General features: G+C 45.5%; 1 protein-coding gene across 5 annotated transcripts in view; it reads left to right on the top strand.

Annotated features, from left to right (window-relative positions):
* The window catches only part of PDS5A (PDS5 cohesin associated factor A), a 62,490-nt gene extending 57,673 nt beyond the window's left edge, over positions 1-4,817 (top strand). For 4 of the 5 annotated variants that reach the window (XM_039325226.1, XM_039325224.1, XM_039325227.1 and 1 more), the window contains 2 exons: positions 2,150-2,300; positions 3,617-4,817. In XM_039325226.1, the coding sequence (XP_039181160.1) occupies positions 2,150-2,300; positions 3,617-3,709 (244 nt within the window). In that variant the 3' untranslated portion in view covers positions 3,710-4,817. The remainder of the gene's footprint in view (positions 1-2,149; positions 2,301-3,616) is intronic. The other variant, XM_039325229.1, reaches the window with a different exon arrangement.
* Positions 4,818-12,460: the final 7,643 nt, after the last annotated feature.

Below are 12,460 nucleotides of genomic sequence, written 5' to 3'. Positions count from 1 at the left end.
TGCCCAAAGCAAGAGAAATATCTCATTTCTCTCTCGCCATTAGCAGACCATCTACCTGGCTACTAACTCCTTGGTCAATTAAATGCACAAAGTCGGGGTTTATCGTTTCACTAATATCCTCACGAACCTCTACATTTTCACTCGCCTGTGGTTGTCCTCCCATCTCTTCCCCACAGCTCTGCACCTTGCACACTTGAATGTGTGAATGCACCTAGAAGTGATAACTGAGGGTTGTTGACTGCAAAGTCCCACCTAAATTATTCAACAAATTACTGCAGTGGGCTGTGTAACTTGCTGTATCTGACTTTTCCTGGGGTGAGAATGCGATAAAACTAGATGTCTCCTATTCTACTACGATGGTTAAGTCTCTTGCATTTTTAAGATTTCTGTATTCACGAAGGACTTGAGTCTTTGGATATGACAGAACGTTTAAATAAGAGTTGCTGCATATTATTTATGCACTGCATAAGAGGAAGGACAAGCATGTTGTTTTGTTCTGGTTTTAAAGAAAAATCCATTTTTTTATCTATTTGCCAGGACATACAGAGAGCTCAAGTGAGTGGGATTAATCTGATTTCGCCCCTGTGCATCAAAGCAAACTGAGTACATGTATTTGCTTTGATGCATTCAAAGAATTTGGGGGTCAGCGAAAGCTTATAAGAGGCAGATAAAATTTTTGGAGCCTTAGTTCCTTCTTTATAGCAAGCTAGCTTTGAAAAGCACTTAAAAGCAGATTATGTTGTGATCCTATTTCAAAGTGAAAAGTGTAACATTTAATAAGAAACGAGCACATTTTTGGATGGCCTACCCCAGGGGTCTTCAAACTTGGCCCTTTTATGACTTGTGGACTTCAACTCCCAGAATTCACGTGCCTGGCTGAGGAATTCTGGGAGTTGAAGTCCACAAGTCATAAAAGGGCCAAGTTTGAAGACCCCTGGCCTACACAATTGGGAGTCTACTTGATAAAGTGTGTGTATGTGTGTGTGTGTGTGTGTTTGTGTGTGTATACATACATACATACATAACACATACACACACATATACATATACACATACATATACATAGATACATAGATACACAGATAGATACACAGATAGATAGATAGATAGATAGATAGATAGATAGATAGATAGATAGATAGATAGATAGATAGATAGATAGATACCACCAAGCACATTTATATTTATCTCTAAAGCACACCTCTGGTTTTTAAAATAACGGAAATGTTTCATGTCAGCCTATTCCAGTTTTAGAAAACAAACAAACCCAGAAATTAACCGAGTTCCCCTGTAAAAGGACAGACATAGTCTATATTAGGGCTTTTCAACCAGTGGTACGTGATCATCCTAGAAAAGTGGTAGCGGGGGAGGGGAATGAGCTGAACCGGTGGCAGCACCGCACAAGCTTGAGCGAGAGACGGTTGGAGCTGCAGGGCTGTCAGGACTCAGCGGAAGCGCCAGGATCAGTGCCGCTTTCCAGCTGATCGACGCCTTTTCGGGGCTGTCAGGGTTCAGTGGAAGCGCCAGGATCAGCGCCAAGATCCAGCTGGAGCTCAGCGCTGATCCTGGTGCTTCTGCTGAGCCCAGAAGAAGCACCAATCATCTGGAATGTTGCAGCCTCTCCAGGGTCTTGTGATTTACATTCAGATGCTTGGCAATTGATTCATATTTATGACAGTCACATTGTCCCAGGGTCATGTGAAGTGACCAAAACCTGCTGCAACCACCCAGCAGACGGGGGGGGGGATAGAAACCAAACACCCCCACCCCACCCCTGCTGCCAATCCTCAACAGAAATGCTCACAACAATGAAAACCTCGGACAGGAGGAAGAGCGCTGCCGGGCGGGCAGGCAGGTGTCTTGCTCGACTGTGGCTCGGGGGGGGGGCACTTTTTTCAGTGCCATTGTAACCTCGAACAATCACTAAGCGAACTGTTGTAAGTTGAGGACTATCTGTACTTTATCACTTTTGCCCCCCTTTTTTTGATCATCAAGTTTTTGACACCTTGCTAGGCGACGGGTGGTGCTCGGATGTTGCCATATCCTGAAAGTGGTATAATGGGTGAAAAGGTTGAAAAGCCCTGTTCTATATGATTTCAGTCAGAACCTTTGCTCCCTGTATGATATTGCCATTCTGACCTTTTTTCAGAAGCCAGGTGCTGGGCAGTGATGGAGATTCAGTCTTGGAGATAGAGTCCAGTCCAGGATATTCCGCGAGTGAAATGGATCTTTTTAAACTTTGTGAGAGCAGCCAGGATGACCTTGAGGAGACAGATCTAACAGAGGCAGGCATGCTGAAGGTGCATCAGGCAGAAAAATTCAGGGCTTTTGTCAGTGGTTCATTAAATTCTCAATCCCGGAAGAGAGATGGTGATCATCGTTAGGAGCGATGGCTGCCCTGTTTTCTCTTGTTTACGAAAGAATATCAGTTCAGTTTAACTGAGACCAGAGGTGTCCCCCAACCGTTTGGGCACCAGGGACCGGTTCCCAACGGAGAGTGGTTTTTCCCACGGACCGGAGGGGGTGTGCTTGCATCCCGCAGATGGGGGCTTCCTTGGTTTGCGTGGGGACCCCTGTCTTAGCTAATGAAAGTTTACTTATTTATTGCTTTAATGATAGTGACCCAAAAAAAAGGAGAAAAGCAAAAGATAATTACGGTAAAAAAAAACACAAAATACCTAGCAAGTTTAGCTAATGAAAGTTTATTTATTTATTTATTGCTTTAACAATAGTGACAAAAAAAGGAGAAAAGCAAAAGATAATTACGGTAAAAAAAAATACCTAGCAAGTTTAGCTAATGAAAGTTTATTTATTTATTGCTTTAACGATAGTGACAAAAAAAAAGGAGAAAAGCAAAAGATAATTACGGTAAAAAAAACAACAACAAAATACCTAGCAAGTTTAGCTAATGAAAGTTTATTTATTTATTTATTGTTTTAATGATAGTGACCAAAAAAAGGAAAAAAGCAAAAGATAATTATGGTAAAAAACAAAAATACCTAGCAAGTTTAGCTAATGAAAATTTATTTATTTATTTATTGCTTTAACAATAAACAAAAAAAGGAGAAAAGCAAAAGATAATTACGGTAAAAAAACAAAATACCTAGCAAGTTTAGCTAATGAAAGTTTATTCATTTATTGATTGCTTTAATGATAGTAAACCCCCCCCCCCAAAAAAAGGAGAAAAGCTGTAACTTTTAGTCACTAAACAGTTTGCAAGTCAAGGACTTCCTGTACTTAACACCAGTTTCCCAAAACATCTGAAACAGTTGAGGAGTGCCGATGTATCAGTCAAGCACAATAACACTTGCGTTTCACGGTCTCCAGTTCAGTGGATTTTTAATGCAACAGACAAGACGTTAAAGTTAGACTCGCCCCCCCAAGGAAGGGAATTTGGTTGTTTCTGAAGCTGTCCAAAGACCGACAATGATTTGTCCTCCATGCAATGAAAATTATGTAAATAACATCCCTTTACACATATTTAAAAATCAGTATCTCCACTCCACCCAGGTGATCCGGCCAGTTGATGATTTACTGTAGGTCCTTCATTGATAAAGCTAATATTTGAACGGCATGTTCTTCTTGAGTTTAACCTGTGTTTTCCCTCTTCCACAAGGTAAAAAGAAAACTTTCTTGCAAAAGGAAGAAAGGAAGGCCAAAGGGAGGCAGGCTCCCAGCTTCTGCAAAACCCAAGAAACGTCCTACGTAGGAACTGAAAATACTTCAGATCATCCAGCTTTCCGCTCTGAACACCGAAGGAAAAACTCTTTTGCTTCCCTTTCAGAGAAAACGAATCTGCAGGAACTCTCGAGAGAGGCTAAAAGCATCTGTACTTATTTCCCCAGAGACTTTTTTTATGAAAAGTCAATAATTAAGCAAATTGCTTAACACTAAAATTCCAGTTTCCGCACATCTGGAGTTTAAAAGTGTTTTACTCCATTAATTTTCATGCTGCATTTTTTTTTTGGTTTTTTTTTTTAAAAAAAGAAAGTCAGAGAGAGGTCCTTATAGCATTGTTAAAAAAAAAATATTCACATACCTTAATTGGGTATCACCCATCATCTTTGTTTTTCTTTTAGACTACCGAATGATTTTTTTTTAATCCGAGACATAACTACACAACCGAATTCTCATCTGCTTTCGTTTTAAAGACTTATGTATAATTTTCTTCTTTTTTTTTTTCCAGCAAAATAAGATGTACAGATTTTTTGGTTCCTGCTTTGAGAAGTCACCTAGTGGCAATTTTTATACATGTTGCTTTCTGACTTTTATCAAGAGTAGGAGACTAATCATTTGATGATTGATTTTTTAAGTAGACATTTCATCTTTTTTTTTTAATTTCCTCCTCCATTTTAGTTTAATATAAGTTGCAATAAATGTACATATTGTTCGTTTTATAAAAAAAAACATATATCACTTCTGAGTGGGTTTACTCCTGTGGTTTTGTTGGAATATTCTAAATTTAAATGGAGTAAAGTCATCCCAGGATTTGATTTTATAATGTTTGTCACCAGATTTTTATTATTGATGTAAAAAAAATCAATTTTTTTAAAAATAGTTGGGATTTTTGGCAGCTTTGTAAGGAACATTGAAAATGTTTAGGATTTCAAGCCTTGCCTTGATTGAAACTAAGTCTGTTTTACCTTTTCCTTCCTGACCCTTCTCATTTTTTTAACATTTAATTTAGAGAACTTGCATCAATGTTGTTTTTTTTCTCTCTTCCCCCCCCCAGGCATTGTTCAGCATATGGTGTACGCTTTTAAGTACACGCCATCATATTTAAGTTGGTTGCATAAAATAAATGCTTCTAGGTGTCATTTGGTATCTTTCTGCTTTCCCCCCAAGTGCACACAACCTTAGCAACTTTTAAGACTTGTGGACTTCAACTCCCAGAATTCCCCAGCCACAATGGAGCAACGTGAGAAGAGATTCCTTACCTTGTTGCGGATATTTCTTTCCCTGAAACACTAATATACAATTTAAAGCGGTCCTCAAGATTTCAGGCTTGATCGGCACAAAGTACTTAAAACAGAAGGCAGATTAAAATGGTGATAAATACAGATTTATTTTTTCTCCTTTTTACTAGAAAAGCTTACAATGCTGAGCTGATCAAAATGCAGCTGTCTGTAGCTCAGGGCAAAAGGTACGTTTGAAAAAAGTATGTTTCCAGACTAGAAAGCGATGCCCTCGAAAGAAGCTTGTTTTGGGTTTTTGTTCCAACAGAACAGAACCGACTTAGAATATTCCTGCGGGATCTTTTTTTGAAACGAGGCGGGTTTTCTTCCAAGCTTTAGAGCAGAGGGGTCCAACCTTAGCTTCTTTAAGACCTGTGGACTCCAATTGCGAGCAGATGGGAAGTATATAAATCATACTCCGACATTCCAGAGGAATGTAGAAGCAGAAAGACATTAACCTCCTGCCAGAGCAGCAAATGGTGTGTGGACAGTACAGCCAGAATAAGTGAATATATTGGTGCATTTTATTTATTTAGCTACCTAGCTAGTCAGCCATCATCTCACTCCTGCATCTCTGGCCAGTTCTCTTTTGAGTTTTCAGAAAATAATACAAACACATCCACACCAATTGTCATTATTGTCAGGTTTGCCCCGATTAAGCCCAACATTACTGTGGCTTAGCGAGAGGAGTGTGTTTTGCCCCATTTTGCGACCATCCTTGCCACGGTTGTTAAGCGGATCACCGCAGTGAAGCATGTCACACGGTTCAGTGAATCCATCTGACTCTACAGGACGCGGTCAAAGGGGATCAGGTGACCCAGGGACACGGCAACCGTCGTAAATGTGAAGCAGTGGCCAAGCCTCTGGATTTGGATCACGTGACCTCAAACGCTGTCTGAAAAACTTGTCACTGAGTCCCTTTTTTTTTCAGCACCCTGGTAACTTTGAACGGTCACTAAAGGAACTGTTGTAAGTCGAGGACCACCTACATCTGCACCGGTGCTCCGCAGACACGCGTTTGGGGGGTCTCATCTGAATGCACGTCCAATACGTGTTGGTTTGAGGTCCAGGCACTCACTCCCCCCACCCAAAAGAGTGCCGCACCGGGGTGTGCGGAAAGCGGCAGCCCGTCTGAGCTTGGGCCGGGGTCTTCACGGGCTTGGACTTCAAAGCCCATCGGCCCCTAGTGCTTAGCTGGGGATGATGGCGCTGCAGTTCCACCCTTCATTAATCTCGGGGGGCCAAGAGGCTTCGCCCGGCGCTACCCGGAAGCGGAAGTGCCGCCCGAGACTGTCAAGGAAAACATGAAGTCGCCTCGGAGGCGGGCTCTTCGTTGCCGCGGTAACCGCGACCGCCTCCCGCAAAGGGCCCGTGAACGTCGGCCCCGCCCCTTTGGTTTCCCTCGCCCGTCGGGGTAGGAAGGCGCATGCGCCGCTCCGGCCCCCTTCTGGCCGAGGGACGGGCAACTCGGCGGGAAACCGGAAGTGAACGTTTCCCCAACCCGGAAGTTCTCGTGAGGAAAGGCGCCCGAGGGTTTCAGCCGGGAGGGACGGTGAGGAAAGGCATAGGGAAGAGGCTGGGGCCGCGCCCACGATGTGGGGGAGGAGAGGCCGCATCCTCTCGCCTCCTTCAGCTGGCGGGTGTTGTAGTCCGGCCTGCTTTAGGGTTTCCTGCCCGAACAGGGGGTCGGACTAGATGACCTCGAGGGCTCCTTCCCGCTCTGTCACTCTGCTAAGCTCTTCGGGCGGCCTCGGCCTGCAGGGAAGCTTGTGGGCAGCGGTGGGATGTGCAGGGGAGCAGAGGGGCTCCCTCGGGCCGCCCCCCCCGCCCTCCCCCATTGGAAGGAAGGACGCCGAGGGTGGCAGATAGAGGACGATGCGGGGGGGGGGGGCGGAGGGGATTGGCCCCTTCTCTCCCTTCCTCACGCCAAGGAGAAACGGGGAAGGGGCCCAGGGAGGCTGGTGGGCTGCGGGCTGTTGTGCTGGAGAAGGAACCAATCCACCAATCAGAAAAGGGCTGGAAGGGACCTTGGAGGTCCTCTAGTCCAGCCCCCTGCTCAAGGAGGAGACCCTACATCAGGGGTAGGCAACCGTGGCTCTTTTATGACTGGTGGACTTCAACTCCCAGAATTCCTGAGCCAGCCATGCTGAGGAGAAAGGGAGAGGTTTCCAAGCTGAGCCAGGCTGGCTCAGGAATTCTGGAAGTCCACCAGTCCTAAAAGAGCCAAGGTTGCCTACCCCTGCTCTAAACTAATAAAGTCTACATTAATTAACATTAATTATGCTTTCATAAGTTCCTCTAGGTTAGGGGTAGGCAACCTTGGCTCTTTGATGACTGGTGGACTTCAGTTCCCAGAATTCCTGAGCCAGCATGGCTCAGCTTGGAAACCCCTCCCTTTCCCCTCAGTGTGGCTGGCTCAGGAATTCTGGGAGTGGAAGTCCACCAGTCATAAAAGGGCCACGTTTGAAGACCCCTGGTCTTCTGCCTAAAGATATTTACTCATGTAGTAGGGCTGTATTACTATTATCCTCATCTTCTCATCTTTCCTACTACCTTCTCCTAGTGGCAGTGTGGCAGGCAGTGTGGTCTAGTAGTCAGGGCGATTAGTGGCACCCCAGAGACTCAAGTCTCACCCAGCCTCAGCTCTGGAAACCCCTAGGATGACCCTCGCACAGCCCGGAGGCAGTGCTGGGGGGCCCTTCTTGAACCGCAGTAGTAAAGGTAACATAAAGCAGATAAAGATTGCCCCCCCCCATTTAAAAAAACCCTTAAATCTGAGAATGGAATATATGGTTTGAATTAGACAGTATAACGTACTCGGCCACCCTCTTTCCTGCAAATGCAGATGTCATGAGGTCCTGTGCAGGGGATCGGATGCCCTGGATTTGCTTTTGTCATTGTGTAAGTGGAAAATGGGAGCACAGGGTAGTTCTTGACGGAAGGACAATCCAAAGTTACAACAGCACTGGAAATAGTTTTTAAAAAGGGGACTGCTTTTCACACTTCACGACCAACTGCAGCACACACACACATATACCATGGTCACACGATCCACAATTGGATCTCTTTCCACCCTTGATTTTGTTTGTTTGGAGAAACTGCTGAACGATGTTCCTTTTGTCTTGAATTCCAGGCCCTTCTAGAGAAGAATGTGGAATGTGCTTGGGTCTACGCAGAGAAGGCCGTCCGCTGTGCGTGGCTTCCGTGTACATGCCGGGGCCTCCGAGGTCCAGACAGCTGTGGCCGTAAACGGAGTAAGGAGCTTTATTTTAATACATGACCTGTCTTAGCTCCCTTTCTACAGGGAGAAATTTTCTTTGTCTAAGGCTACAAAAGGTCATCTACACTAAAGTGGTGTCCTCCAGGTGTGGACCGCTCCCATCATCCCCAACCGACGGAACTTCTGGTGGGGGGTGTGATACTACAGGTAGTCCTCGACTTACAACAGTAGTGACAGTTCAAAATTACAACAGCACTGAAAAAAGGAACTTAACGATAGTTTTTCACACTCACATTGCAGCATCCCCATGGTCACCTGACTGAAATTTGGATGCTTGGCAACTGGCTCATATTTATGATGGTCACAGTGTCCCGGGGCCAGTTGTGGTTGTAAGTTGAGAACTACCTGTACACTTATATGCAACACATACACACACACCCTGGATTTCCTATTAGGTCACCTGGCTTCTCCTTGTCCCATTCTCCCCCTGCCTGGCTGAGGAACTCTGGGAGTTGAAGTCCACAAGTCATCAAAGGGCCAAGTTTGAAGACCCCTGTCTTAAATCTAACAAACAAAATGGAGGCTGGCTGAGGTATTCTGGGAGTTGAAGTCCACCAGTCATCAAAGGGCCAAGTTTGAAGACCCCTGTCTTAAATCTAACAAACAAAATGGAGGCTGGCCGAGGTATTCTGGGAGTTGAAGTCCACCAGTCATCAAAGGGCCAAGTTTGAAGACCCCTGTCTTAAATCTAACAAACAAAATGGAGGCTGGCTGAGGTATTCTGGGAGTTGAAGTCCACCAGTCATCAAAGGGCCAAGTAGGAAAGACCCCTGTCTTAAATCTAACAAACAAAATGGAGGCTGGCTGAGGGATTCTGGGACTTGAAGTCCACAAGTCATAAAAGGGCCAAGTTTGAAGATCCCTGTATTAGACCAACGTGGAGAGCCAATAGCAGTAGGAACACATCAGGCAAAGAGGGTGTCCTTGGATGGAATGCCCGTAACACGTTTGGCATCCTCCTGGAAGGCAATGGGTGGAGAAGAGGAGGAGAAGAGCTTGTTCAGATTGGTTCATGAGCTCCAGGCTAGGTATTCTTCCTCTTCATCCTCCTCCTATTGTCTCCACGACAGTCCTGTCAGGTAGGATGGACTGGGGAAGAACAGGATGGGTTCCAAAAAGATAGCCATGGCTGGCGGCGAACCGAGATTCTAGAACCTCGCGTTCCTGGTCTAACGTGTCAAGCATTCCAACGCGCCTCCATCTCGATTTCTTGAGTCCAAATTGTTGCCTTGGGTGGGAAGAGGTTCTCCAAAGACCAGCAGCTCAAACGGAAGAACCGGGGGAAGGAGCACAAGGCCGAAAGCCAGAGAGCTGCCGAGGAAAAGTTGTGTGGCTTGGCCATTAGGCAGTCTATGGAGCCGAGGTCCTTCCCTGGCCAAGCTTCCACCATCACCCACCTCCAGCTCTATCGTCAGCTCCTGAGGGGTCTCACCTGCTCCGCTTCCTGCAGGACCTCGCAAGAGGTGGTTGGCCAGAGGATCCGTCCTTTCCTCTACTGTCCATTTTCTCCTCAGCATTCGGCAAATAAGTCATTTGGAGACATGTACCCTATAGGAGGGACTTTGTGAGCCAACACACACACACACACACACCAGGAAAATTGCAAGAAATGAAGGGCTGGGTTTTATGTCTCCCGTCCTCTGCATGCTGTTTTTTTTTTTTTTTTCATGCCAGGGCTGATCTCTTTGTGGTGCTGCAACCGCTGCCTTAACACACCTGCTCCTAAACCCGAGTAAGCATTTTAATTGCTAGGACAGTGGTTCTCAACTTGTGGGTCGGGACCCCATTTGGGGTCGAACGACCATTTCATGGGGGTCGCCAAACAACGCAGTCCGCCATTTTTTTCCCCCTTTTCCTTAGCTGTGCTACTCCGTTTTATTCTATTGGCTTTTGAAAGCCAATAGAATAGACTCTCTTGAATAGAGTCTAATGCTATTGGCTTTCCAAAGCCAATAGGAATTGTCTAGGCTGTCTCTGCCCTGCTGAGCCTGCCAAAAGTCCCATTCTGCAAACGGTGCTGCACCAGTTGAGTAGTCCTCGACTTACGACCGGTTGGGGGTCGCGGCATTAAAAAGGTTGAGAACCACTGTTAGGAGCACCTTCCCTCTCAGAATGCCTGTTCATTCAAGGTCATCCTACACACACACACACACACACACACACACACAAAAGGGATGTGGTTCCTGTAAGCTCTCCACTGAACTGCCTACTATCTTCAAGCAAGAATTTCGCTCCAGTTTTTCTGCTTTGGTTTATCCGCCTGCAAGCTGGGCTTCTTTCAAGTCTACCTTTATTCCCCCCTTCCCCCATGCATCTCCTGTTGGTCACCCCATCATCCTCTCCTCCAATACCATCAGCCTTTGCTTCTAGCAATGTGCTTTGTGTAGTCCATGTGGGCTGCAGATGAGAAGGATGAAGGGCTGTTGACCACTTTTTGTGTGCCTCGCCCCCCCCACCTCCCGTGTCGTCCCTGCTCTGCTGGGTTTACCTGCTATCTGGGTCAGAGTGGCATGGCTGCCACAAGAGATGAAGTCCATTGTAAAAGTTGACCGATAACAAGCCATTGAGCCCACGAGGAGCCCCCATCTCAAAAGGGACTAGAGGCTAAAACATACAAGGAACGGTTGCTGGAATTGGGGATGTCTAGTTTAATGAAGGACGAGGGGCGACATGATAGCAGTCTTCCAATATCTCAGGGGTTGCCCACAAAGAAAGAGGCAGTCAAGCTATTCTCCAAAGCGCCTGAAGGCAGGACAAGAAGCAAAGGATGGAAACTCAACAAGGAGAGAAGCAACCTGGAACTAAGGAGAAATTTCCTGACTGAACAATTAACCAATGGAACAACCTGCCTCCAGAAACAGTGAATGCTTTAACATAAGAAAAGACTGGACAGCCATTTGTCCGAAATGGTATAAGGTTTCCTGCCTGAGCAGGTGGTTGGACTAGAAGACCTCCAAGGTCCCATTATTATTATTAAGATTCCCGTGGCTGCTAAGTCAGGTGGGTCGTACGAATTGGTGTCGGCCAAAGATGCGTATTTATCCGCAATTAAAATGGTAAAATAGGAGCCAAAAGATTCCTGTTGCCTTTCCCAAAACAGGATGCTGACTCTTGTGTCTTGTTTGCCTAGTTTACTTGCGTGGCGGCCTATTCTTTTTCGTTTACTCTGGCTTGCCATTTCGTCGCACCGCGAACTCCCCAAATGAAGCCTAAGGAAAACGACGCATTATAGACATCCGATAGCTTTCAGTAAAATTACTACTAAATGCTGCTGAAAGAAACACGGGTCTCCAATTACAGATCAGCTGGAATGGGGAAACTTTTATTTGTCATTAGTCAGTAGTACAGTACTCCACACCTTGAACAGGATCTTGTAGTAGGGAAAGAAGAGCAGGCATCCAAGAGGAACTTCACGCGTTTTCGCACTTGTTAAGATTTGATGAGGTCTCTGGGAAAAACAGCTTTTCTGAATTACTAATCGATCCCAACTCTCTTTGAGAAACATTCCTGCATCACCAAAACTGGACGGGATGGTCTAGCCCAGGGTTGTGTTCTGTGCAGGAGAAATTACGGCAACGTTGTGCGGAGCGAGAACATGATGCAGCAGCACCGGTACATCCCAGGTCCAAAAGCTTGCTCAGTTTATACTTCATAATATTCATTTTTTTAAAAAAAAAAAAAGCTGAAAATTTAGTCAAGGTTCATCATTTCCAAGCCGTTGCTACCCTGACAGCCTTTAACCTGTTCAACTCAAGTTGCTTCCCAAGCCCGACACAAGTGTCTAGTCCCTCACGTTGCCAGTTGTTATCAGCCTTGGTTAAACAAGCATAGGCCAGTGTGGTTTTTCCTTTCTCCATAAACCTTTATTCACTTAATTGTGGTCGAAGCACTACGGAAACTTGGTACTTCTATAGTTTCCATGTAAAATTGGCTCTCCATCTTCCAATGTCCCACTCTCTTGTATATAAGTTAAAGGTTGGCCGAAATTATCACTGTAAGCAAGGAACAGCTGAACAGGTAGTCCCCAACTTACAACAGGTTGTGAGACATTGGTTAAAGTGAATTTTAACCGCCCTTCATGCCACAGCTATAACTGAATCACCGCACCTGACAAGTTAGCCCCCTTGACTTTGCCTATCAAAAGGCCGCAAAAGGGGATCACGTGACCCCAGGACACCGCAACAGTCATAAGTACATGCCAGTTGCCGAGCCTCTGGATTTTGAT

The sequence above is a fragment of the Crotalus tigris genome, unplaced genomic scaffold (genome assembly GCF_016545835.1).
Source record: "Crotalus tigris isolate CLP2741 ecotype Arizona unplaced genomic scaffold, ASM1654583v1 scf7180000024321.1087588, whole genome shotgun sequence".
NCBI classification, from domain to species: domain Eukaryota; kingdom Metazoa; phylum Chordata; class Lepidosauria; order Squamata; family Viperidae; genus Crotalus; species Crotalus tigris.
Note: the sequence above shows the minus strand (reverse complement) of the source record. Positions and strands in the feature narration are given on the sequence as shown.